This window comes from Pseudoliparis swirei, chromosome 15 (genome assembly GCF_029220125.1).
Source record: "Pseudoliparis swirei isolate HS2019 ecotype Mariana Trench chromosome 15, NWPU_hadal_v1, whole genome shotgun sequence".
NCBI classification, from domain to species: domain Eukaryota; kingdom Metazoa; phylum Chordata; class Actinopteri; order Perciformes; family Liparidae; genus Pseudoliparis; species Pseudoliparis swirei.
Window position 1 is genome coordinate 11,935,195 of NC_079402.1, and position 27,803 is coordinate 11,962,997.

General features: G+C 41.4%; 1 protein-coding gene across 1 annotated transcript; it reads left to right on the forward strand.

The window, feature by feature from the left end:
- Positions 1-445: 445 nt before the first annotated feature.
- Positions 446-26,777, forward strand: nnt (nicotinamide nucleotide transhydrogenase). The gene is made up of 22 exons (XM_056432321.1): positions 446-509; positions 2,175-2,376; positions 4,767-4,996; positions 5,266-5,483; positions 5,715-5,802; positions 5,950-6,038; positions 6,262-6,449; positions 6,699-6,832; positions 6,916-7,107; positions 8,281-8,434; positions 9,462-9,623; positions 12,297-12,407; positions 15,322-15,467; positions 15,609-15,804; positions 16,328-16,561; positions 17,528-17,688; positions 18,115-18,294; positions 18,621-18,780; positions 20,973-21,054; positions 22,722-22,840; positions 23,196-23,311; positions 24,221-26,777. The coding sequence occupies exons 2-22, from the start codon at positions 2,220-2,222 to the stop codon at positions 24,368-24,370; spliced, it is 3,267 nt and encodes a 1,088-aa protein (XP_056288296.1). The 5' UTR covers positions 446-509; positions 2,175-2,219; the 3' UTR covers positions 24,371-26,777.
- The last annotated feature ends 1,026 nt before the right edge of the window (positions 26,778-27,803 follow it).

The window sequence follows — 27,803 nt, forward strand, 5'->3', positions numbered from 1 at the left end:
ACTATGAGTACAAACTCAGAACAACAAGAAACAAGAAAGTAACATTTCTTCAAGAAAACCAACAAAAATACCATAAGTAATACCATAAGTAAATACCATTCAAGTGCCACTGAAAGGCTAATCTGCTGCTCATTAATACATTTCTTTATCATTGCACATGCATTTGCATTGGTTTTGCATTTAGAATAAATGGACCTGCAAAGGGGTTTAAACAACATCTCTACATAAATTAACATGGCACTGATAATGTAATAATAATATAATAAAATAGGAACCGTAACGTTACTCTCAATTGATAACATATTGGATTACACGTCGGTAAAACAGCATTTAAACTACATTAGGTCAATGAATGACTTTTGCCTCGTCAGGGAAAGCCATCAAAAGTCCTCGCGTAACCTCTGCGGCATCATCTCTCATCATCCAATAAAAGACGTCGGCCGGCAGACATCTTCCGGTTCAAAAGAAGAGTTCCCCTCTGTTGCACAGAGCCAGGACGATTGGCAAAGGTCAGTCGAGTTGTCTGCCGCTAAACTTTCCCTGTGCGTCTGTTTCGTTGTGCATTTTTGTGCGCGTGTCGGTGGTGTTTTGAGTCACAGGTTGCCTTCATTTGACGAGACATGTGTTTTAACAGCTGGCGGCTAGAGCGCGAGCTAGCCGACGTTAGCTCTCAGCCTCAGCGACATGTCGCAGACAAAAGGGGAACAGAGGCAGGAATAATACTCATGTTTATCTGAGATTCAGTCAATCTGCAATGAGCACCACAACGACTTGTAATCCCCCCAGTGTTACGCGTCGGGATTTGTGAACTGCACGCAGTTGTGAGGCGGTGCCAGATGAAGCCGTTGGTGCATGGGTCATTCATTGGGTCATCAACGTTAAAGAAGCACGAGAGACGTTCAGGGCTCAGGTTTCCGGACAAAGCACAAGACATTTGCAGTGTGTGTCCGTGTTCCTACTTTTTTATGAGCTAACCGTATCTACATTAATTAACTATCTGTGCGACTCGTTTAAAAAAAGAAGATCGTAATACTTTTTGATGACGTGGTAGCTTTAGTTTATTCTGGCATGATTTAAGAGTCCTGAACGCAACACAACCATGCTGCAGCTGCACTGAGAGAAATCAATAATAGAGTTAAATACGTTTGTTGATCTTTTAGTCATGCTCTACCAACGGATCCTTTTTCTTCATCTTCCTGTTTCGAATTTTTTCTTTCTTGATAGATTTAATATATTTTGATTGTTGGTTGGACAAACAAATTAATTTGAATCAGGCCTGGACTATAGAACTCTTTCTGTAAAACTAAATGACTAAAAATACTTTGCATGACATGATTTACAACCTATATATAAAGGAGATGAGACCTACTTTGTGCTTTGCCTTTTTTGATTCTTTTACATTGAGTGGAAGCAATAATAAATGACCTAAGCAATAATTGATTATTATGACGCTACTTTGATTTATTGTGTCACAATTTCCTCAATTGTTTTTAGCACTAATGAGTTGTGGTCTTTATTCTTTTCACGTTTAAGCTTCCCCCTGAAAAGGTTGTGTTTTTTAGCTTTTTAACTAAAACAGCCTCTTTACATTTTATCCAGCCAGTCTATCCTTGTTTAACTCTACCATATCAGCTACTCTATCCCAGTTCTATTATCTCCTTTTTAAAGTAAACATGCTGTATCTCACATGATGTGTCCCTCATGCTGTCTACTGCCTTATAGTCATTCTGTAGGCTCTGATTAAAAAAAGTGGTGGAAGTTGCACTTTATTTTGTTAATTTACAGATGTGTCACTTTTTATTTTATCCTTGGAAATGTGAGAAACATGTACATATGCCTGTGTCCAGAATGGTGTTAAATTTAGGTGCAAGCCCATGTAGGAAAGTGTGTCTGACCTATTGCATAAACATAGGTCATAAGCGTATGTTTGATCTACAAGGGGACCGGGTAGGACATATTTCTGTGACGCGTGTGCACAACTTAAAGTCCTACTTTTTTCAAATGGGAGAGTATTTGCAATTTAATTGCAATCTTATTATGATGGACAGAGATATTGACACGCATATATATGTCCCCTCTGGCTTTCACAGACTTCAATCCTCTTCTTATTTACCCATAACCCCCCCCCCCCTCTGTCTGCCGGTGCCCTTATCTTTCACCTTTCTCTTCCTCAGGAGGGGTGTTCGCTGTCCTGTTGAGCTCCTCCTAGTGTGTGCACCATGGCGAGCCTCCTACGCGCTGTGGCGACCAGCTGCTCGACCCCTGTGTTCAGCGGAGTTTCCCATGTAAAGCTGCAGAGCGGCGGTGCTATCAAAGCGTCATGCCTCCGCTTTTTTAAGACCTATCAAGCTCTCGGACGATGTGCCAGTAGTCCAGGTGAGACACTATACACATATGGCACTTTACACACAACTGAAATTTTAGTTGTAATGAAGGATATCCACACAAACTACTACTGTAAACTACATTGTGACAAAAGGTCAATTACAGCATGAAGCTTATATGTACAACATGCATAGAAAGCACAGAGGCTGTGATGGCAACACACTGTCCCAGTGTGAACGCGACATTAACATCTTTTCCAGCCGTCCTTGAGCAAATAAAACTTCCAAACGTAAATATTTTTATATTTAGCCAGTTCGTGGACATTTAATTTATTTACTGCATGCCTGCTTTGCTTGGCAAGCTATAAACTAATGAGATTAGCATCAGCTACTTGTGTGGACAGCTACCATGTATGAATCCAATTTTACACATTTGATGTTTCGCTCATTGAGAGCTGCAGAGGGACCTAAAAATGAAAGGTTTTCTCTAAACCTGAAATAATGTGTTAATTAATTCACTGGTCGAATAACAGAAAGTTTATTGGCAACTCATTTTGAAAATATATTAATTGATATTTTTCTATAAAAAATGCCAAACATTTTCTGGTTCTCTTAATTCTGAGGATTTGGTGCTTTTGTCCTTTCTTCGTCAGCTGTTGAGGTTTATAGACGCATGTGTTACTACTGATAGCAACACCACCTGTACCCTTTGTGTGCTTTCTCATGTACCTTTTGTAGAAGGTGGAAATGTACTCATTCACTCATTCATGGTACTATTCAGCATTAGAAGTATGCTTAAGTCACCGGTGGCCTTGGCAACTGGTGAAACACATCTGTAATTGTGATATAAATATGCTGTAAAGTAGGGCCCTACCCATTCATTCATTTATTATTATCATTGCATGCATATTCTTTTTTTTTTTTATTCTTTCTTCGTTCTAATTATTATGAAGAAGGTAATCCCTTGTTTATTGTAAAGGTAAATGTTGCTACCTGCATTTGCTTTGAATCTCAAGGTCACTTTGAGCAATATTCTCCATGTTCCATGCCCTCATTTTGTACCCAGTGACCCTGCAGAAGGTGAAAGCCAGTCCCAGCTGGTTGCAGGTGCCTCGTGTGTGTGTGTGTGTGCTGAGGTCATAATTGTGTGGATGCTCTCTGTATGTGCAGGTGGGTGTTGAGGGGTGCTGGTGACCTGGTTCATGCTGCCATTTCTGCAGTTCAGCCAGTAACAGCTGGCAGCGTCTATTCTGGACACATATCAGTTTCCAGGCTCGTGTGGAGGGCACCACAAACACTGCATATAGTTTTGCTATGCTCTGACCTCTAGGGAGCCAATAGACGTACAGTATAGACCGACACGGTGCGTGGGTGTGAACTATGTCATGGGGCACACGATGCATTCAGTGGCATGTGGTCACTCTTGGTTTATAGAAGTGTTATAAAGCAATAGCTGCCAATTTTTTTTAATTTTTTTATTATCGTGTTTAACTTTTTCATACAACAAAGTTGTTAGAGGACGCAGGTGAGAGATTCGTGTGTTTATTTATAGGCGAGGAGACGAAGGGAATGTGCTGCAGTGGAATTTTCCATAGACGCCGAGACAACATGTGACCTGACTGTTGCTTGGGCACTAGATCTGAATACAAGTACTAAAAAAGACAAGACAAAATATTAATAGTTCAGCGTCATTGGCATACTCATTCTATCCCCATTTGACTCCATTTCTATCTTGTGTATTTTCCCATAAAAATCATGTACATGTTGAATCCGATTTCAATGTCAGTTGTTCAGTGAAACTATTTGATCACTGTAATATCTTGATTGACCAATAGGGTGGTTTGCCATTACATTTTGCACAGACCTTCCTCAAATCCCTAATGGCTTTGGTCCCACTGACTTTTCCTCTTGTGCCAACAGCAGTTCAAAGTTATCCAGTGATAAATATTCATCTACCTAATTAATTGGTACATCTGGTAGAGACATCTATGATTTTGAGTGAAATTTCACATTGATTTATAACCAAATACCTGCCAAACTAACGACATTCCCATAAGTCTCAGTTGTACTTTTTCTTCAGTGCCTTCAATGCCAGAATATCTGTATTCTAACATACTAAATACAATCTTCAAAGAGCCACTAAGATCATTGCTGTAGACTCTTACGGTTGCTGGACAAGACCGTGCCCGTCTGCCTTCAAAGGCCAAAACACATCCAGTAGAGTATTCATGATAAACACAGTTTAGTGCTTATGGCCGTTTCCTGAGGAAATTCTCCTTGAAACTTCCACCTGAACGAGTATTCTCCTCTGTGCTGTTGTGATGTTTATATAATGAAACGCACACAATATTCTCCTGTTTTTTAATGTTTTAAATAAATGTATTTAATATAAACCACTTTCACTCATGTCACATGCCGTGTTGCTTCTCGTTGCCTCTGCAGGTATTGCATACAAACAGCTCACAGTTGGCATCCCCAAAGAAATCTTCCAGAATGAACGTCGTGTGGCGATTTCTCCCACTGGCGTCCAGGCGCTCATCAAACAGGGCTTCAATGTCGTCGTGGAGACCGGCGCCGGAGAGCCTTCAAAGTTCCATGATGAACAGTACACCCAGGCTGGAGCAACAATTAAAGACACTAAAGATGTTTTGGCATCTGATGTGCTGGTTAAGGTAGGATTTAAGTTGGAGGTGGAGGGGGAATGATTGGTCAGAGAGGGATGAGGAGGTAAATACGTTTTGGGTTATTCAATGGCTCTATTGCATATGGAGTCATGCACTATCAGCATTTTCTGTTCTTTTTTTATGAAAAAATACTAAATAAATGATCCTTTCCCACCCTCTGCTTCTCAAACTTCCTCCCGAGGTTGAAGAGTTAGAAAAACATTCTACCGTTTACTTGTACAGATCTTGTCTAGTTTAATCAATCTCTCTGCTTCCAGGTTCGTGCGCCCATTTTCAACCCTGAATTGGGTGTCCATGAGGTGGAGATGATGAAGGATGCGGCCACTTTAATCAGCTTCATCTACCCAGCTCAGAATCCTGAGCTATTGGACATGCTGTCCCAGAAGAAGGCCACAGTCGTGGCTATGGACCAGGTGCCCCGAGTCACCATCGCCCAGGGTTACGATGCACTGAGCTCCATGGCAAACATCGCAGGGTATGTACATGATGCCTTCAAGGACGGGCACTGCGACTCACTGATGGGATTTACCGTCAATCTAAGAGAGATACTGAACTTCCATGCGTGTTCAAATGTTAACAAATTGTTATGATATTTTAAATGTAGTTTTGATTGAATATGTTAAATGCTTACAGGTCTTACTTTTATATCCATATTGCTTATGCTTCATTTTATAATTGACTTTTTTATTTTGCTTTGTCATTTCAGGTATAAGGCAGTTGTGTTGGCAGCTAATAACTTTGGTCGCTTTTTCACTGGACAAATCACAGCAGCTGGGAAAGTGCCACCTGCAAAGGTGTGTAGTATGAGTGTTTCTGCATTTAAAGTTTCTTTTATCCTCAAAGAATATATGAATCGTCATAAGTGTGCATGCGCCCATGCCATTTGTAACAAGCTAGATAACTGAACTGGCCAACCCAAACTATGTTGTGTATGTGACTAGGTTCTGATCATTGGAGGGGGCGTGGCTGGATTAGCTTCCGCTGGTTCTGCCAGATCCATGGGAGCCATTGTCAGAGGATTTGATACCAGGTTTGTTTTGATATTACTGTTTTGATGGTACTAAAATCGTAAGAGTTACAAACACGCCTTGAATGCCAAACACACTTTTGTGGTTTTAACAAAGACATCTGTGAATTTCACTCCAGGTCTGTGCACCTTTTAAAGACAAACGATGTATCTTTTGCCTTACCCGCCAAGCAGAGATATTCTCTTTCTACCTGACGGAGAAATCCCCTCTCCTTCCCTCTCTTAGAGCTGCAGCTTTGGAGCAGTTTAAATCTCTGGGCGCAGAGCCGCTGGAGGTGAACATTAAGGAGTCAGGAGATGGCCAGGGAGGCTATGCCAAGGAAATGTCAAAGGAGTTCATCGAGGCAGAGATGAAGCTATTTGCCAAGCAGTGTCTGGAGGTGGACATCATCATCACCACTGCTCTGATCCCTGGTATGGACAAAAGCACGGACTCGTTTACAGCATGCACACCAACTGTAAATGTAAAAAAAATGACATATTGGCTGCAAACAAATGAAGTGGGCAGTCAGAGAATTACACATTTGTTCCATGAATTTGGTTGGTTTCAATAGTTTTTGTGCATTGCATTGGCCATGCGTCCACAGTCGCTGGGGTGATTTATTATTTCACTTCCTGGGCCAGTGTCTAATGCCTGTCTGTGTTTCCATTGTCACATTGTAGGAATGCGTGCACCCATCCTGATCACCAAACAAATGATCGAGAGCATGAAAGATGGGTCCGTGGTGGTGGACTTGGCTGCTGAGGCCGGTGGAAACATTGAGACCACAGTACCTGGAGAGCTGACCGTACACAAGGTCAGCTCACATCCGCTCTCAAATGGAAGGGTTTTTGTTGATTTGTCTTGTTATTTATTTATTTGTGTATTTGTTTTATTTAGGGTGTGACCCACATCGGCTACACAGACCTGCCCAGCCGTTTGCCGACACAGTCCAGCACCCTGTACTCCAACAACATCACTAAGTTGATGCGGGCCATCAGCCCCAGCAAGGAGAACTTTTTCCTTGATGTCAAGGAGGTGTTTGACTACGGGACCATGGCTCATGTCATCAGGGGATCCGTTGTCATGCAGGTATGACGTGTCACAGAAGAAAAACTGAGGATACGTGCAGTCGTTTATAAAATCATTCAAAATGTCCTGCAGGTTCTTTTCAGTCACTAGATGTCACTGTAAGATAAAAGAATATTTTCTTCTCTCCCTTTGTTTCCAACAAAGTATCTAAACAAGAGTTTGTTAGTTCATTAGAATTAAAAAGTTTGAGTTTATCTGTGACCAAATTCATCATCTCAAGTGTTTATTTGTAATGTACAACTCTACTGTATATAAAGGTGTACTCATGCTACTCTAAATCAATTTAATTGTTCGTTGGTGCCGGGAAAAATAATGGCCCGCCAATGTTATTGGCCTCTATTTAGCTTGTCATAACTATCCTATAATCTGTTTATGTATCAACCGATAATAAGAGAGCATATGATGTTGCCTGAGGGAGAACCACAAGCTTAAAATGCATTGCAATCCAGAGCAGCTAGTCTATTCCCTTTCTGTTATTTGTGCATTTTAGTACCCATATTTGATATCTTGAGCACATTTAATTTCCTCACTTTTCTCCATTGAAAGGCTCCCACTTTTTATTGTTTGGTAATTAAGAAACATCATTTTTTTTCCACCCTAAAATGTACAGATCTGCAGTTTTAAGGTATCTTTTCAAAATGTTTGTTTTTAAGTTATGTGAAGGAAAGAAGAGATTTTTATTTCCCGAATCTTGGTATCAGTACTCGTCAAACCAACATCCATGTTTTTCAGTTTGGTGGACGCATATTATTTACGTTTCTTAAATCCTAGCTCATTGTTACATTGTGGGAGAATGTATTTGCTGTTATCAATCGAAGCGATGTTCTTTTTTTTGTTGGAGTAAACTAATGGATTCTGATGGTAATTTGACCCATATCTGACAAAATGTGAACCCAAATGAGGCTGAAATGCAGATATTACTTACTGGTCATTAGTTTTCTTACTTTGATCTTGACAGTGTGGTCTAATGTTTCAGAGATTTATGAATGCAACCGAGGACATTGTACACCATCAGGTGATGAGATCAGGGAATAAAGTGTAGATGACTACAAGCCAAGCCATTAATCTGGTGGATAGGAAAGATTGATTGAACACTGTTTGTTTGTTCTTCCCCCCCCATCTTTCTCCCGTCCACCTCATACCTTTCTCGGTCTAAATTGTTGTCGCCTCCAGGATGGAAAGAACCTGTTCCCGGCTCCCCGGCCGAACAATGTGCCCGTTGCAGCTCCTCCTAAACTCAAATCCATCCAGGAGCAGCAGAAGGAGAAGGCTGCCCAAATCACCCCCTTCAAGGCTACACTCACTACTGCTGGCGTGTACACTGGAGGTTGGTTGAATGTGCCATCAAATATAGATTTTCTGGTTGGGGAAAATGCGATATCTGAGAACCTTGCTCATCATGCACATTTACAAGGCTTGTTCTTGTTAATTGTCCACATTGGGTCTTGAGGGAGGTCGAGGTCCACCAGAAGGTGAAGCATAGGTTAATAATCAGCTTATTAGGTCACTGCGGGAATGTGCACAGGAGGCCAGAAGCCCCACACACACACACACACACACACCCTGTTAGTGTCAGGAAGTGTGCATTATAAAAAATAGTGTCACGCTGTGTGTGTGTTTGTTTGAAGTAGTGTCCTTGTGAGTGGTTCCCATGGTGCCACAAGGCGCCACAAGGCGCTCTGTGTTAAGTGTGCCACATGCAGTTAATGCGGTTCACACATTGTTTAGGTGCTCTCGTAGTTTCCTATATAATACCAACACACAGCTGCTGGTTTTAAAAGCTCTTTTTATTTTTTTAAGTGAACTTGCTTCATGCTGGTTCTATTCTTGTTAGTGTCGCATGTATCGTGTCTTTTTAATATTTTTAGATTGACTGCCATGGACACGGATAGCTTCTTTTGCTTCACCAGACAGTTTGTTTCATGCCACCAGACAATTTGCGAAGTAATTAATTATACTTGTCTGTGGAAGTAATAAGACATAAAGACCTTATGGGTGGTCAAATGCCTCCCACATCTTGCAGTCAAAGAAAATGTGCTAATAGTTGTGGAAATACACTTTATCCAATGCTCAAAGATGATAACAAGATGGGAAAGAATAGTTTTTTGTTGTTGTCTTTTGGCCTCAATTTGGGCTCACAGTGCATGCATATTCAACCTGGGACAAAGGGTTGCAAGTTAAGATTATCTTGTGTTATGGAGTCATAAGGTTGGGGACCAATGATGGGTTTTCTTGTTCTAAATATAATCTTCACTACATGTTTATTATCAATTACATTATTTTCACAGAATCTTCCCCCAGATATGCTGTTCAGAAAATCTCTATTTAAAAAAAACAAACATTTCTTTAACCAGGTGCTGCCACCCTACTGGGTCTGGGTCTGGCAGCTCCCAACGCCGCCTTCACTCAGATCGTCACCACCTTCGGCCTGGCCGGCATTGTGGGATACCACACGGTGTGGGGAGTCAGACCTGCTCTGCACTCTCCACTCATGTCCGTCACCAACGCCATCTCAGGTTGGTTGCGATAGGATCTTTTACAAACACCTTTCAGCATAATGCGATCCAGTACTACACCACTGTCGGGCACAAGGTAGGGCTGAACAATAGGAAATCTATAGCCAGATTAATTGTGACACTAATCTTAATCAGTAAATAGCCCAACAATACGTCATTGAATTTTAACGCATTGTGCAAAAAAAGCAGGGAAATCAAACGCGACACCTTTCAGTCCAGCAGGTTTCTCAGCAGCCATGCGGTTGCTTTTCAGAGTCCAAATACAAACTTAAAAGATTGTTTCCTGATTGGCGGCTGCAATTTAACACAGAGGGGTGAAGAGGTTAGAGAGGTAAGTGCATGTGTGTGTTCGTGTGTCTTTGATCACACTTCAAACCCACACTGGGGTAGGAAGTGACACACCGTCGGTGATCTTTGAGGGTCAGTGAAGTCATTCCTCGTTTAGTTGTGCACACAGCTGGACATCAGAACTCCGTTGTGGAGCAAGGGTGCAACAACTAAGAGACCTTTTTTTAAATCTTAATTTTTGTACTTATAATCTATTTCCACACCATCACACTTGTTCTTCTGAGTCTTTTGTGCTTTTATACACCACGTTTTGTCTTCCTGAAGTTTTCCATTTAATTTGTCAAATGTCATCAATAAATCAACACTGAACGTCATTTGGTTATGAGACAGCGAATTAGAAAAGTTATTACACAGAGTAGACGGAACACCTTCAAATGAACTCTGCTGGCCCTCCATCTGTCCTTTTTTATTCCTGTTGATATTTTCCATTCATATTTGGCTGTCCATTATTATTTTACAATTCAGTTTCTTTTCGTCAGTGACCTGACTGGCTATGGAAACAGTGAGACCAACATTGCTCTGTTGTTGTTGTGCCAGCCATCGTAAAGTCTCACACACACACAATCACTCAGACATTAGGGAATCGTATTGGAATTTAGGATTTGAGGAAGGGACAGTTATATTCTTCATCTGGAGATCATAGTGTTACAACCAGTAGTGACGGAGTGGTGGGTCCTCTTGAATTCTTCACTGGCCTCGTATCCAGTGGCTCATCGAGGCACATCTTCATATCTGGTGTCTGATAGAAATGCTTTAATCTACTTGAGAGCACTGATTCACTGTCCCACTGCCTGTAGCTGACGTTTGTCACAGCAACGTTGGCCCGCCAGTATGCGGTGTGTGCACTGATGCCTATTGGCTTTCTTTCTGGCTAATTTATTAGTTTTGGTGGCCAGACTTACCTTTTGATCTGTCTATTACTTGGGGTTAGGGTTAATCCTAACCCTTAAATAGTGTGCTAAATCTAGAATGGTATAGCTTACTTTTTGATTTGTCAAATGCATATTTAATCATTTAAAATAGAATTAATATATTAATGAATATACTAACAATTTGATTGCGACAACCCTCGTAATTTATTTCTACAGTCAGATCAAATTTCTCATCGGAGCATTTTCCGTAAATGTAAACCACATATTTAGTGTTAAGAAATAATTATTTTGCAACATACACTCAAATGTCCTCTAATAGGATGAAGTGACCACCATATTCAGTGCTCATATATGGATTGACTAAGACAGAGGCCAAAGAGATAAAGAACATAAAAATCATAATGCACAAGCCACAAATACTGTATTTTATGAGGCCATTTACCAGTCTGAACAATGTTACTAAATCGGTTGAGATGTATTGACGTATCCAACCGAGCAAAGTTCTTAATTTAATACTCCGAGGCTACATCATCGGCATGGGGACTGGCTTACAGACGGTTTTTTTATTTAAAAAAGAAACAAGCTTAAGAATAATGCAACTGATCCAACAACTTTGGTTTGGGTCCGACTGAGATAATAATAAAGGCTTAAAGATGTGTTGAATTGTATGCATTTATTTATCTTAACAAAATCCTGCTACAAGAGTTTGATTTAAAAGAAATAGGAAGTGCAAGGTAATTACAGTTCAAGCCTATATCTGATAGAACACAATATATATTTCAAAATGTTTTAAATGCATTTACAAAACATGTCTTGGATTAAAATGAGAGGTGGAACATTGCAAAGTATACAGAACAAGATTACAGATCAGATGTATTGGGTAGTGTTGCATATATGAGTTGACCTTACTGTCAGGAGCATCTGTGCTAAATATGGTCATCAGTGGCATCCTGACTTACTTTCAGGTGTTATTGTGCTAGAAACCATACTGACATTTTTGGAAAGTTTCCTTGAAGGTTGTTCAATGATGTTTGGCAGCATTTTAAAACAAGGTGACGAGGGAGAGGGGGTCGAACTTCAGTTGCCTCATTTTAAAACTCTCCCGAACACTATTGATTTCATGCATGCATACACACATTACCTGCCAGTCAACATGAATTGCACTCAAACACAATTCCGTGTGAATGCAGGCCCTTGGTGCATCCTACTGCCTGTAAGTCATTACAGGACTGATTTTATCACTGTTTCCTGAGCCTCTTTTTTTGGTGAACACGCACACACCCTCTCTTTAAAAAAAAACAACAATCTTGTTGTGAGAAGCAAAGTATTCTGAGCATAAGAAACAACTGTAACATTCCTATAGTTGTAACGTCTTCACCAAAGGTTTCACGGTCTTGTATAATGAACTTTGAAAGTGGAGGACCGTGACCGCTACACTGTCCTTGCTCTGCAGGTCTGACGGCTGTGGGTGGTCTGTCCCTGATGGGAGGCGGCTACACCCCAACATCTACTGCTGGGACACTGGCTGTGCTGGCGGCCTTCATCTCCTCGGTCAACATTGTTGGTGAGTCATCCGCACATAGACACCTGTCCGTGATGACTGCCAGTTCCAGCAACCTTTAGCCAATAAAATATCAGGTCAGGCTGAAGATTGCATTTTTTTCTATTGATTGTACAATAACATGCTTTTGAACCAAGTTTTGCAGCTACCCTCTACCCACCTGCTCAGACCAGAATCAGCGGCTCTGCCCTGGACCACACACATGCATCCCTGCTAGTTTCCTTTTGAAAAATGTCCATTGCAATGATAAAATGTTCCTGGAGTCATTATCGTACTCATTACTCTTTAATAATCTTAGGAAAAGGCATGTTCCTCCAGGGCTGAGCCATGCATGTATTTAAATTTTATCGGTTAGACCAGTGGTTCTCAACCTTTTTTCAGTGATGTACCCTCTGTGAAATACTTTTTTCAGCCAAGTACCCCCTAACCAGCGCAAATAATCTTTGGTAAAAAAAAAGTAGTAATACACAGCACTGTGCCATCAGTGTCGGATTTATTAAACTGTCAACAATGAACATTGCATTAAACTGGGGGGGGGGGGTGCTAGTTACTTTTTCTTTGCTCCATCCCGATGCGCGCAGACCGGCGTCGGAGCTCTGCGGCGGGCAGAGGACTGTTAACGCGACACGTTAACACAGAAATGACATGCTTCTGCTGTAATGTAGCGCTATAGAGAAAGTGACACGGGGGCGGGCCAATTTTTTTTTTTATGTCATGGGATCTACCATACTACGCCGCGATCGACTGGCAGGTCGCCGCGATCGACGTATTGAGCACCCCTGTATGGTTTCTTGGCTTTAGCTATGAGCAAAGACACCGCATAAGATGCCTCCAGGGCTTTGGCTGATGTCGTGGAGGATTTACGCATCGTTTCTTGAGATGACCGGAATTCAGAGAGTTTCCTCTTGAAAAACTCAGGCGGCGTACCAGCGTAATTTGCATGTTTTGTCTTGAGATGGCGCTCAAGATGGGCTGGCTTCATGCTACTGTTGGCTAACCTCTCCCCACAGAAGAAACACAAAGGCTTGGGTGGGTTGCAACTCGTGGACGTAAATCCCATTAAAACATAGTCGTCTGAAAACTGACGGGATTTTGCCGGCTCTGGTTTTGCCTTCTTTGGCACTTATCCCTCCGTGTTTTCAGCAGCATTGCTGCTCCGCTTCAACCACGACTTCATTATTTGAGTTTAAAAGCCGGCAGTGATAGACGGGTCTGGACCGTTAGCGTGTGCCACGTTGGGTCAAACCATCCTGATATGGGGGAGACTGGGTTTTTAGGATAATTAAATTAAATTGCCTACTTAATATACAATTCAGTTTATGAACTTACACTTGTGTTTTATTGAATATTTATTAAATAACTATTTTTAAAGGATTTTTGAATGGATGCTAATTTTAAATAGATTTTTAAAAAATCTCACGTACCCCCTGGAGTGCCTTCACGTACCCCCAGGGGTACGCGGACCCCCATTTGAGAACCACTGGGTTCGACAACAAGCTAGAGTTAACTTGCGTAATCGATCAGTTTAAATTCACCTAAGCTTCTTTGAGTGTTTGTGTATGAGATGCTGGCCACCACAACATTTTCCCTACTTCAATGCAAGGCTGTGAATCCTGCCACAGTGCTCGGGCTTTCTAGGTTCTCCTGGCAGTACTGTTCAAACCACGTATTAGTCTTTTAGATTTCCCTCAACTAAAGCATGCTGAAATACCGCAGCCTTTATAGACATACCTAATTTAATTTTTTATCTTCTACATGGGTTTCTTTCCACATGCACATTTCTAAGTGGTTTACCGCATTACCCATAAACCCCCAGGAACAGGAGAAAAAAAAACATTCCATGGAATGAGACGAAACACAATAGTGAAATTTAGCTCCAATAAAACAGACCTCTGATTTGAGGAATAAGGTCCCTTGGCCGTAGCTTCTTGTTCCCTTTTGTGTGTCCGCAGCTAAAAGATGTGGGAATGCATGGAAAACATCCCAAGTCTGTTGAATATCTTGAGCTAAATATGTTCAGTTTCTCCCAATGTGCAATATTAGATTCCATATTTTCCTGGTCATGCACCAGGCTGATAAAGAGTGCCAATCTGAGACCAGTGTCTAGTTAACAAGCTGTACACCTGGCTGTGTGGAAGTCAGAGATGCAAGCCTGTCTGTAGACTGAGGCCTCACGTTGGCCAGTGTTGCTGATTTGCGTCTATTCTTGGACGCTTTCTAAATCTAGTGTTGGCAGCCCTCTTCTGGGTTTGACAAACTAAATAACCAAAAGAAATGAGTAGTTTCTGGCTTTGCGTTGTTCAAATAGATGAACATTCCTCCATGTTAATATATTGACACAGATTGTTCAGCAATATTATTAGTCAGATTTTTTTTTAACACTTTTTAACCAGGACAGTCTACGACTAAATTGACATGAACTGGTGAGAAACGATGCTAGCCTCGGATTCACCGTGTGTGCGTGCGTGCGCGCGTGCGTGCGTGCGTGCGCGTGCGTGTGCGTGTGTGTGTGTGTGTGTGTGTGTACACACACACAAAAATGCCAGGAGGGAAAAGAGAGACATACACACGGAAATGTGATCTCTTGTAAAGCAGTGAGACAGCGTCTGGTCCCGGTTTGACGCTTTTGAGGTTTTGTACTTGAAATATTTACACTGGCATAAAGTAGACTCATTAAATTCCGAACGTTGGTTATTGGGCTTGGCAACAATTTTTTGCTGGTGACTAAAACACCTGTTGTCTAAAAATAGATGTTCTTCATGTGCTCCAGGTGCCTTTTACTCCTTACCTTTCCATCCTGCTTCAACACCTCAGTGTTGTCACATTACAGCTCATTTCTCTTGCGTAAAGCAGATTAAACCCATTTTATTGCCACTGTAAGTGGAGATGTACTTATTTTCTCTGTCTCTTCGCCCAGGTGGTTTCCTGGTGACGAAGAAGATGTTGGACATGTTCAAGCGTCCCACTGATCCTCCAGAGCATAACTACCTCTATCTGCTTCCTGGCGGTGTCTTTATCGGTGGCTACGCTGCGGCTCTGCACTCTGGATACAACATTGAACAGGTGCGAGAGGATGTTTGAAATGTTTCCTCACATGTAGTACAGCCCCTTCCAACAACATCATTTGGTCTACTTGCTCATCATGTGGTCCCTCAATTGTCTATAATACCCTTTTTTTTTTTTTTTTTTCCTTTCTTGAACCAGATGATGTACCTGGGATCGGGTCTGTGCTGCGTCGGCGCCCTGGCTGGCCTTTCCAACCAACGCACAGCCCGTCTGGGTAACGCGTTGGGTATGATGGGAGTCGCGGGAGGGATCATCGCCACTCTGGGTGCCCTAAAACCAAGTCCGGAGCTCCTGGCACAGATGAGTGCAGCCATGGCTGTAGGTGGTACTACCGGTGAGTCAGTATGTATCCATGTCAAAAGAAGGAGATGGCAGACTTACAGATGCTCGATTATTATACTTGCAGAATGGTGTTTGTGTGTGTAATGCAAGCCTGGTCGGATTAAGCTAACTCTTCAGCGCAGACGCATCCCTGTGATGTTTACATCAAACGCAACATGACTAGCTCCCTGCCAGCCTCAGGGGGGTCTGTCTGTGAGCAGCATGAATTACTCATCCAGGACAGTTGTATCAATTGAATGCTAATTGTTCCAGTAATGAAGCGGAAACCTACACTACACTATCCACACAGACTGTGTACGCACACACAAAGTGTAGACTCGCTCACCAACATGGAATTTCCCCGAACAGGCCTCAACGCCTGGTTCCTCAGATGGACCCACTTCCCAGCAGTCTTGAGTTTGTGTGCACGTGCTTGTGATTTGCATGTTATTAGTGTTTGGGTCTTTCAGGGCCACTGCACTTTAATAATGTGTTATCTCTCTTCTCTCTCTCTCTTTCTCCCCCTCTCCCTCTAGGCTTGGTCATTGCTAAGAAGATCCAGATCACTGAACTGCCCCAGCTGGTGGCGGCCTTCCACAGCTTGGTGGGGATGGCTGCCGTGCTCACCTGTGTGGCGGAATACATGATCGAGTACCCCAACTTTGCCACTGACCCTGCAGCCAACCTCACCAAGGTAGTCGCATACCTCGGCACCTACATCGGAGGAATCACTTTCAGTGGCTCTTTGGTGGCTTATGGCAAGCTGCAAGGTGAGAAGCACAGTTGTGTTTGTGTGTAATCTTAATATCCCCTGCAGAGCAAACATTAACATTTCCAGTCTGCTAATGCACAGACAGAACATACAGTAATGCCTTTATTGTTTTTAAAAGCACAGTTTATGACACGGGTCGACAGAGTAGGCCGTAACTGCAAATATCCCTGTATATATTTTAAAATGTTATCTTTTATAAGAGCTACTTGCATGATACAAGTTGGAAGAACATTCATAGGGGATCAGATTGGTCGTGGCTCTCTTCTTCCTTTTTATATTTATTTTATATTTTGGAGTGTTGTGCATCCTTATGATTTCATATATGATCATTTTGTGTTTGTGACAAGTGTATAGCCGTCACTAGTAGGTCCCCCCCCACTCTGTCACAAAAAGGATTTGTCTAAAAAGTGCATGTGATGCAATAATAACGCGTTTCTCTAAATATACTGAAAGTGTTCAGAAGATTATCGGTATAATATAGTAATCTTATTTTGTCCAGGTTAATAGTTCTTATATTGTCCCATGCTTGAATAAAAGGAACCTATTGCATTTGTCAATGTGACTGAATTTCACTCTTTACAGGAGTAAAAGTATTTTTAATGTCAGCTTGGCCGAACTGTATGTCTGACGCTCCACGGCTGTGAAGGGGAAAAGGGAGAAAAAATGTGTTCACTGGGTTCATGTGCTGGCACCAGTCCTACCAGCCACTCTGTAATTTCTATGTTGACTGCAAGTGTTTCATGAGGTCAAATTATGCACGAACATGACATTCACTTAATGACAAGTCTCAAGTGGTGCTGCTATACAAGCTTTTTTCCCCCCCACTGTTTCAATATGCCTTTTTAAGACTAAGGTTACAGCTGATTGATGCATAAATGCAAGTGTTTATGTGAAATTATTAGTGGTATTTTATTTGAAGTTCTTAATTAATTCCTGCCTCTCTCTCCCTCTTCTCTCCATGTAGGTTCTCTGAGCAGTGCTCCACTGGCGCTCCCTGGTCGTCATGCTCTGAACGCCACTCTTATGGCAGCCTGTGTTGGCGGGATGATTCCATACATGCTGGATCCCAGTTACATCACAGGCATCACCTGTCTTGGATCTGTGTCTGTTCTCTCTGCTGTCATGGTATGTGTGTGTGTGTGTGTGTGTGTTTCTAGGGCAAAATCTGGAAAACATTAGTTTAAAGTGTATCTTTCATCATTCTTTAGATTGCAATATAATGCATCATTTATTGTGTGTGTGTGTCTTCACTTGGCGTTAAAATAAATCCACAGTATGTTAACCAGATGTGCACCCAAAAAAATGCACACGCACACTCCTGTATTTTGGCGCTGCTCTGATAACTACAGTCGGCCCTTGTTAAACATGCACTGCACATGATGACGAGATAGAGAACAAGGGAGTACATCTCTAAGCTAGCTAGTTCCAGTTGCTATGGAGGGATCACTTTTCCTCTTTATAGCTGATCATCTGCTGCGTCGTTCACTGGATTAAAGAGCTGATCTGAATACAGTGGCTGAAACTTTTCCCCTGTGGTCTTCACCCCTCCAGGGTGTCACCTTGACGGCAGCTATTGGAGGCGCTGACATGCCGGTGGTCATCACCGTACTGAACAGTTACTCGGGCTGGGCCCTGTGCGCCGAGGGCTTCCTGCTCAACAACAACCTGCTGACCATCGTCGGAGCTCTCATTGGGTCGTCCGGAGCCATTCTGTCCTATATCATGTGTGTGGTGAGTGGAGCCGATTTAAACACCTGCATCACAGAGCCGCTGCTTGGAATGTCGGCATCACTGCTGTTGCATTTGATGTGTTATGTAGATTAGCACCGTTAATGTAGTTGTTCCTCTTCTTTCCACCAGGAGGGACTCTTACTTTACCACAGTAGAGCCCCTCGAGTAAATGTCTGTCACAAATGTGGGGTTTCATAAAAAAAAAAATATGGAGGAATGGATTTTTCTAATGTTCTCTGATTGCTGTATTTTTTGCTATACTCGTTCTATAAAGTTAAGGCAAGAGGTAATGTAAGGAATTTCAAAACATCTTTCTACCCCCTCAGGCTATGAATCGCTCACTGGCTAACGTGATCTTGGGAGGCTATGGCACGTCTTCCACTGGCACAGGAAAACCCATGGAGATCACCGGGACACACACAGAGGTCAACGTGGACCAGACCGTCGAAATGATTCTAGAAGCTCAGAGCATAATCATCACTCCAGGTACGACACACACTCGCACAACCCCACACACGCATAGAGGGAGGGTCTTGTACGCAAGTGGAAAAACATGGTACTTTCACTTTGCCAGTCGGCTTTTTTTTTCATTTTTTTTTTTCAGCATTAGCGAAGTGTGTGTTCTGTTTATTTAACCTTTTCTTGACCCATGTTACATCACCATTTTGCTAGGCTAATTGACAAGTCATGTTAGAGTGGCCACACACACACCCAGGTTTCTGTGTGGTCGTCAGTCCCAGGTAAATAGACATTCTACAGTGCGGCATATATATGCAAGGTCAAGGGAAAATTAGATGAAATGAGGGTATCCTGGACTGGTGTTGACAATTCAAACGCTATGTTCAAAATTGCCGTCTAGTTCTTTTTTAGAGGGTTAGAGCTCGGGGTTCAACCTTTTGGGCCAAACGCATGCTTTTCTTCGCTTCACATGTTTTTTCAATATTTGATTATAAATATGTTTCTGATCCTCCCACTTTGACTATTGTGATGGTCCTCAGTGCTGCTGTCCTAAACCATCATTGTGTGGCCCGGTGATATCTCACTCCCCTCGCCAGACTGTTCCAAGTTCCCAAGAGTTGTTTTACTCACGTGGGTACATGTAAACACAGACTAAAGGCATCCAGCCTGCAAATTGGTGATTCCAGTCACACTGCTGAGTTCCTATATACAACAGAATGACTCTTCAGAGGAAACTCTTTTTGCAATTTACTAGTATTAAAGTGGTCATATGGTTAAGAAGTGATCAATGTAGCGGCATTTAATGTCAGTTTTTCTTTCTTTTTTGAGATGAATAGAAGACGAAGAGGAACGCATCTGACAGCTGAAAACAAAACCAGGCCAAAGATGTTTTAGTTGGAAGGGGTGGGAGAAATGAAAGGGCGGATATGCAAACTTTTTTTTTTGGGTAGTCTTTTCTCAAAATCGTCTACAATTAAGACGAATAACAACATGCCAGACCTTTTCTTTGGAAGATTATAGAAAGAGAAGTGAAATGTCAGGATTAGAATAAGTGTAGAAACAATATAACAAACATAACCTGTCAAAGTAATTTATGAATAGAGTGATATGAAAGACATCGGTCAGTTGTTGACTAATCCTTCGCTACCTTTTTGTAGTCGGCTAGTATTGCTAGCCAGCCCCCTTGTTTCCTTTCTGACCAGTCTCTCTAATTGGAGCCGTCACAGTCACTTTGCCTGATTGACATCTGTGGAAACTGTTAAGACTCGGCCTGATAAACATAAGTGTTTTCCTGCCTTCGTCTAGTCCATCTCCGCATGGCCTGGGCCCACTTGTTTTTCTTATCGGCGAAACTCCCCAGAGAATATTGGAAGCACAAGAAATGAAATGACTGTGATGGAGAGAACAAAACCATTACATTGTAAAAAGTAATTGTTCCTTTCTCTATGCTGAATTTGAAACCTTGTCAGTCTCACTGCCGTGATGTAACAAGACACGTTTCTGACTGGTTGTTGTGACAAGGCTAGTAAACACCACTGGACCGTTTGACATGCGTCTGTGACGGTGTGATAAAAATCAAGTCACACACACTAGCAATATTAAACATGAAGGCTTGGAGAAAAAAACACATCCTGTGTACAGAAATCAGTGCCAGCTCTCTACTAGAATGCAAGTAACCTGATTGTATACATATAATGTGTATATATATATGTATGTATATGTGCGTGTATATACATATGAATATTTAAGTATCAGTTATAGGACATGGTTAAATGAAATGCATATGTATTTGTGAAGCACTTATATTTTGTCTTATCATTCACTCGATCACCTGGAAGTGGGACTCTCAAAGCATCGACGGCATAATCATTACATTCAATTAAAGTTGTAAAGGAGGCGGTCGAGGAGTGGGGCCACAGTGCACAGCGTGTTTAATGTTTTACTCAAAGGCTCGTCCGCTGGGTCAATCTTTGCGAACGCTTTGAGACTCATTTTTTTCCAGATGCACGTTACTTTCCATCAGCTACATCCGCTGTCAGTCAGACTGCTGCTGACCACAGATGATTGTTTGTACAAGCGCTGCTTTTCACAAACTGTGTGCTTTTGTCCACTTGGCATGTTGAAGAGATGTGTGTGTGTGTGTGTGTATATACATGTTAAAAGCCGGGTAGACCATACGAAGCTTTAATATCAGCTAATTGTTTCCTGTTGTCTTTCAGGTTATGGACTCTGTGCCGCAAAGGCCCAGTACCCCATTGCTGAGTTGGTGAAGATGCTTCAAGCTGCTGGCAAGAATGTCAGGTAAAGTATTGATGCAACTAACTGCTCTACACATTAAATGTGCATTTATTGAATTCAGCAAAATAAACTACAGTAAATATTGTATCTCAGGCGAACGAGAGTACTCTAAGACATAAACAGTCAATTGTAATTTCGACGGATCGATAGCGAGATGGATATAGGTGAAGATGAATAAAAAAATATAGATGTAGATTAAGGATGCAAGGAATTAAAGTCAAACACTTTTAACCCATACAATATGTAAACTGAGCCGTGGAGGACATAAAAGAAGAGTTGTGGTTTTGAGCTTGATGACTAGAAGATGGACAGATAGGAAGAGACCTGTGTGCGAAGAAAGAATAAGGGAAAATGAAACGCGAAGGAGAGGAAGGACAAGGTACAGCATGTGTAATTGTCCTGCCGCAGTTGTTTGATCCTGGCTGTGGCAGCTGCTGCTACTTAGAGCATTTGTACTTGATTAGTGGAAAGTGGGTGGTCAGAGAACAAGCCTTTACCCTGATGTCTTACTCCTACTCTCTTTCTGTTCTGTACTCGAATGTGCCCTCTTAAGTTCTTGTATTCTTACTCTTCATACCTGTCTGCGTAAAAATGCTCTTTTATTCCTCTTTTACACTACAGAATATTGACATCATGAAGTCTGGAAGTAAAGAGACATTTTCGCTTCTCTGCAAGAGCAAAACCTGGACAAAATACATGTTGTCCTAATACATAAAGGGCAGAAAATTATTTTTCAGTCGGCAGCCACAGATGCAAATATAGCCCAGAAGCAATTCTGAATCTGCCCTCAACTACAATAAATACATATATACAGGACTGTCTCAGAAAATTAGAATATTGTGATGAAGTTCTTTATTTTCTGCAATGCAATTAAAAAAACAAAAATGTCATGCATTCTGGATTCATTACAAATCAACTGAAATATTGCAAGCCTTTTATTCTTTTAATATTGCTGATTATGGCTTACAGCTTAAGAAAACTCAAATATCCTATCTCTAAATATTAGAATATCATGAAAAAGTATACTAGTAGGGTATTAAACAAATCACTTGAATTGTCTAATTAACTCGAAACACCTGCAAGGGTTTCCTGAGCCTTGACAAACACTCAGCTGTTATAAATCTTTTTTTTACTTGGTCTGAGGAAATATTAACATTTTATGAGATAGGATTTTAGAGTTTTCTTAAACTGTAAGCCATAATCAGCAATATTAAAAGAATAAAAGGCTTGCAATATTTCAGTTGATTTGTAATGAATCCAGAATGCATGACATTTTTGTTTTTTTAATTGCATTACAGAAAATAAAGAACTTCATCACAATATTCTAATTTTCTGAGACAGTCCTGTATATATAGTTACCTACCTCCAAATGATGGTCGGTCAAAGAGACAACCGCTGGAATTCAGTCAATTTAGTGATTACATGACATGACTTATTGAGTTTGAGAGCTAAGACACACACACACACACACACACTCTCTCAATACACGCACACTCTCAATAATCTGTTGTCGCTACTCCATTTGCCCCCATCATATTGTCTCTTTTTCGGTGTTCATTTAGATCCCATCTCACTTGATTTAAAAAAAAAAAAAAAAAATCAGGTTACAGTTCATGGAGAGCAGTGACTGTTTTAAGTACTTATTATAACTGGTCATTTTGTTTTCACAGGTTTGGTGTTCACCCGGTGGCCGGCCGTATGCCTGGTCAGCTCAATGTGCTGTTGGCTGAAGCTGGTATCCCGTACGATATGGTGCTGGAGATGGAGGAGATCAATGAGGACTTCAAAGGTATAGGATCCAGTCCTTTCTGCCATGAGTTTCCTAACCGACTCATCTCAAAATGATTGTAACCCAACTTGTTTGATTTGTGTTGCAGCTTGAGAGAGTTGTCAGGGAAAGCACTTGACAGTTAAATAGGGCGTTTAAAGAACTAGTTTCCTATTTGAGGAGATGCACTTATTCACTTTTAAGGCAGAGAGTTTCATGAGAATTTGTGGTTTTATGGGAAATTAGAAGGTAAAAAGTATTTTTTGGCAACAACTTTCCTGGAGTCTCCGCTGGTCGCCTGCCTCAACCTTAGTGACAGCTAGACTAGTGATGCAAACAGAAATTTAAAATGTGTATCTGTTGGATGCCCAATCAGATACGGACCTGGTCCTGGTGATCGGTGCCAATGACACGGTAAACTCAGCCGCCCAGGAAGATCCCAACTCTATCATCGCGGGTATGCCTGTCCTGGAGGTCTGGAAGTCTAAGCAGGTGAGACATCTGGTGCATGCATGTGTGATAATGAGGTTGCCCCGAAGCCCGAAAAGATGAGGACGAATGGATTTCACAACAACTGGAGTGCTTTTTATCGCCACAACTGAATGTCGGAGTCTATACCCATAGAGGGGCCTCCCAATTGAAAGCGCGCTTGCGCGCACACACACACACACACACACACACACACACACACACACACACACTCAGGCTCATATACATGGAGGCAGATTGCTAAAGTTCCAGGTGCAGTCTCATGCTGATCCCATTAGTAGTGACTGTGTCACTTTGGAATGACGACATTCGGAGCATCCCACTGGCACCGATCCGAGATCTGGGATTTATACACCACTCCCACTTGTTTCCACACACTTTCCTCTGGGGAAATCAAAGTGGACATTCCACCCAACCACACACTGCTAATACGGACGCTCAAAGAGACGCTCATACAGGTTGATTTTAGAGAAGAACCGCTCAAATACTTCTGACTGGTCATTCCTAAGTGCTCATGCATGAGTCATGTGCAAACACACACTGACAAACTCTAAAAACTACTTTTGCATGTTGAAGTCGAGACATCTTTATTGAATTAATGTTGTCCGAACCAAACTCTCAGGTTATAATTTAATCAGATCTACTGATTTGCGAGCAGGATTATTTCTTAAGGAAAACAATATTGTTAAATACAGCAGCTGTGACTTTTTAAATTGTAAACATCCCACCTCGATCTCTAGAGGAGGAGATAATAAGGACATTAAGATTTTTCTTTAGAGAAGTTGGCATAGTTTTTAAACTGAATTTTCACCCTCCCACCCCAAATGATTTGAAAGACTTCTTTTGTATTTTCACATCTAATTGTCCAATTGGAGGCTAACGAGTAAACGTGACTATCTCCTCTGGCTCTAGGTGGTCGTGATGAAGCGTTCCCTGGGTGTGGGTTACGCAGCTGTCGACAACCCCATCTTCTACAAGCCCAACACTGCAATGTTGCTCGGCGACGCCAAGAAGACTTGTGATGCCCTGCAAGCCAAAGTGCGCGAGTCCCAGAACGAGTAAGGCGGGCGCCTCCACTCGGAGCACACATGGCGCGAGGAAGGTGGAAGACGATGAGTCGATCTTGTTCCAAAAAATATCTCCGCATCAAGATGATTTTTGTCCGTTTGTGACTCCGCCAATTGAGCAAAGATGATTTTAAAGTGCTTGGCTCGCCCTTCCTTACATCTATTAATAAAAGAAATTGCAAAGTTTGCTGGAAAAAGAACCGCTTGTGCAATCGGAGCCACGCTATGCAGATATTGAAGTTTTCTATTAGTGTCCCCACTGTGGTAATTACTCGGAGACAGATTTACAGGCATAACTTTTATTTCTAGATATTAAAGGAAGGATGTAGTCTGGGGAGCAACCGACTCATCTTTTTTACAGACACTTATATTAATGTAAAACAACAATCAGAAATGTAAATGCACGCAAGTTCAATTTCAGTTGGGATGTTTAGGAAATAGTTGATTTCAAGCATTTTAGATGAACTGTAATTTAAAAAGGAACAAAAGCAGAGATATGAAGGTGAAACCCGAGAGAAAGGTATGAGAGTTGATCACTGTTTTTCCACACTGTTAACTGTTTTCTGCAATTTTCTTATATCGTACGGTAGTCTGGTGTTCCCCTTTTTATTTACAGCTGGGTCCATTTGCTGAAATCCTTGTGTCTAAACCTTTTCTGTACAAGTAAAAAGAAAAAAAGCAGAATAGTTTAACACTTTTGTAAAGTTTGTTTGATTAAATATTGTACGTTAATTAGAGATTTTTGTATTCGGTCTAAAAAATGTCATAAACCTTGAAATCCTGTTTTTGAAGCCAGTGACAGAAATCTAGTCATGCTGTTTTCTTTTTTTCTTTTCACTTCCTCGTGTCTTGTGACCTCCACCTTTTGCCTCGAGTGCACCCACCACACACACACGGCTTCAAACAGATTAAAGCGCCATTCAGACCTCTTCTATCAAGCATTTGATACAATAAACCATATTGATCTGACCTTTTTTGAAGTAGGACACCACAGCGGTCATATAAGGACAGACTGAACAACTCCTCCACGCAAACCCTCTTTATCATGGCTGAATGGATTTAATGATGTTTCTGAACCAGGTGCATCGCATCATCCTGTGTGGCTCTGATGTCACAGTACACTTGATGCTCGCCTTTGGCCTTTACGGTAAAGCAGAGTGATTGTTGTTTTTCTGAAGTGAATGTGGCTCCATCCACTGCAATATGTGTGTCCTCATTATTTTTCGAGAGGGAAATGAAGGATCACTGTTTGTAAACTAGGGCCAGATGTTAAACTGACTGTTGTGCAAAGAGTCACAAGTAACGTTGCACTTGCTTCATGCAATTATTGTAGCCACATTTCAGAAAAGATGGATTCTTCAACATTGTTATGAAGCATTTCTAAATTAAAATTGTTGTCTTTTTTTTTTACATTTGCCATGAACATAAACTTGTGCCATAATGTCCCCCTTTACTCTCAATCTGGTTCGAATCTACGGCACAAATATTAATGGATTAGTTGTTGACCACTTGAGTAGTTTTGAAAGATCACTGACACAACGACAGTATCTCCCCCGCTACACCTAACTATCTCATAACTACAACACCAGACATGTAATCCATCAAGGTTTGATAATTTATTTATTTTTAAATACGGCTTCCATCCTTTATTACTTTTTACAGTTTTGATGACCGCGATCCAGTAGATGAAATTGAAGTTTTCCTGGCACACGGTTTGAAGAAAGAGATCATTAGGTGACCGGTCAGCACTCGTCATGACTATTATAATCTCAAAGTGCTGTAAGGAGTTAGTTGTTATAGTTTCATTTTGGGACCTGATATATTAATCATAACAACTATCCTACCTCTCCATAAAAAGAACAATAACTTTACAGAGGACCCTCATCTGGCCAATCACATTTGACAAACACCAGTCATTTTCATCCACACCTGAATTCAAACACTCAGCTCTCATGTTTCCTAAACCTGACCAGTTGCCTCCTGTTGTGTGTTCTCATAGTTTACTGAATGTTATGCAAGTGTAGAGCTGCAGATGTCATTAGCGCTCATGAGGGGCTTTTGTTCTTCCAGGTCAATTTACACAAATGCATTTTTTAGGGACTATTTAATTGAGACTTTGCTTAATATTTGTTGTCGCCTGTTGCCATTTTTGAGGTAATGATCAAATTAATTGAGATAGAGAATATTATTAGTTTTGCCAATGTCCCCCCCCCCCCCCCTTCCGACCTTACCTTTTTTGTCTTGACGTATTTTTGTAAAGAGGCGTCATGTGTCCAATGGGGTTTTGAGGTTGTACAACGTTTCAGTGCACCGTGTTGGGGAGATGAAAAGTACTGTGAATGTGTTTCTCCTTTTGTTTGTGGAACATGTTCATTCCTAATAAACCTGTAGTTACACTAGAAGTTGCCTGAGTCCGTCGTTCCTTCCATGACGTACTCTTAAAGGTGCAAATTAATTCTTTTATAATGAACGAGTCGATCTGAAAGGTTTCCCCCGAGGTCTACTGCAGCTTTGATGTAATACTCTGGTTGAAAACTCAAATATTTGTATTACCTGTAAGAATGATCATTAAGGGGAAGGAGTTGTATCCACAATTGTATGCATGCCAAATAATGTAAACAATTTGTGAAAAATAATTTTAGCTCTATTAAAATCTGGCAATTTGATAATTGAGCTTTAAAAGACTCCCTGGGTGTAAAAGATAAAAAATTGTCGTTGGCCAGAAAGACTACAATTATCTGAACTGTAGAAGGAAAAGTGAAGAAAAAAGATGGCTGATAATGTGTCTTCTGTTGAGTGCCATGTTGCTGTCTTCAAAATTGTTCGCACACTGAAATGTAAATTGCATGCAGCTGAAGAGGTCAAGATAACCACATCTGCAATGTCTTAAAAAAAAAAAAAAACGAAGCAACTTTTATTTTATGCCATAAGGCAGCTAGAAAGTGGTTTTTTTATCGTCCTTGCACCAGTGTCACGCAATGAGCATCTCTTCCGTTCAAAAAAATGAAGCCATGAGCTGAACACAACAGCGCTGCCTTAACCCTTGTGTTGCCTTCGGGTCATTTTGACCTGATTCAATATTTAACCCTCCTGTCGCCTTCGGGTCAATTTGACCCGATTCAATGTTTAATGTCGGTGTTCTTTCGGGAGTCAACAAACAAACATAAAGTACCTCACACTTAAACTTGGAAAACAATATTAATTCTAATAATTTTCTGGAGATTTTAATAGCTGGGGTCATATTGACCTCAAGGGTAAAATATGTTAGTAAATATAAAGGTAACAGGAGGGTTAAACATTGAATCGGGTCATATTGACCCGAAGGCGACAGGAGGGTGAAACATTGAATCGGGTCAAATTGACCCGAAGGCAACACAAGGGTTAATGAGGGATAGTGGGGAGAAGACACACTCTGGTAAGGAAAGCCA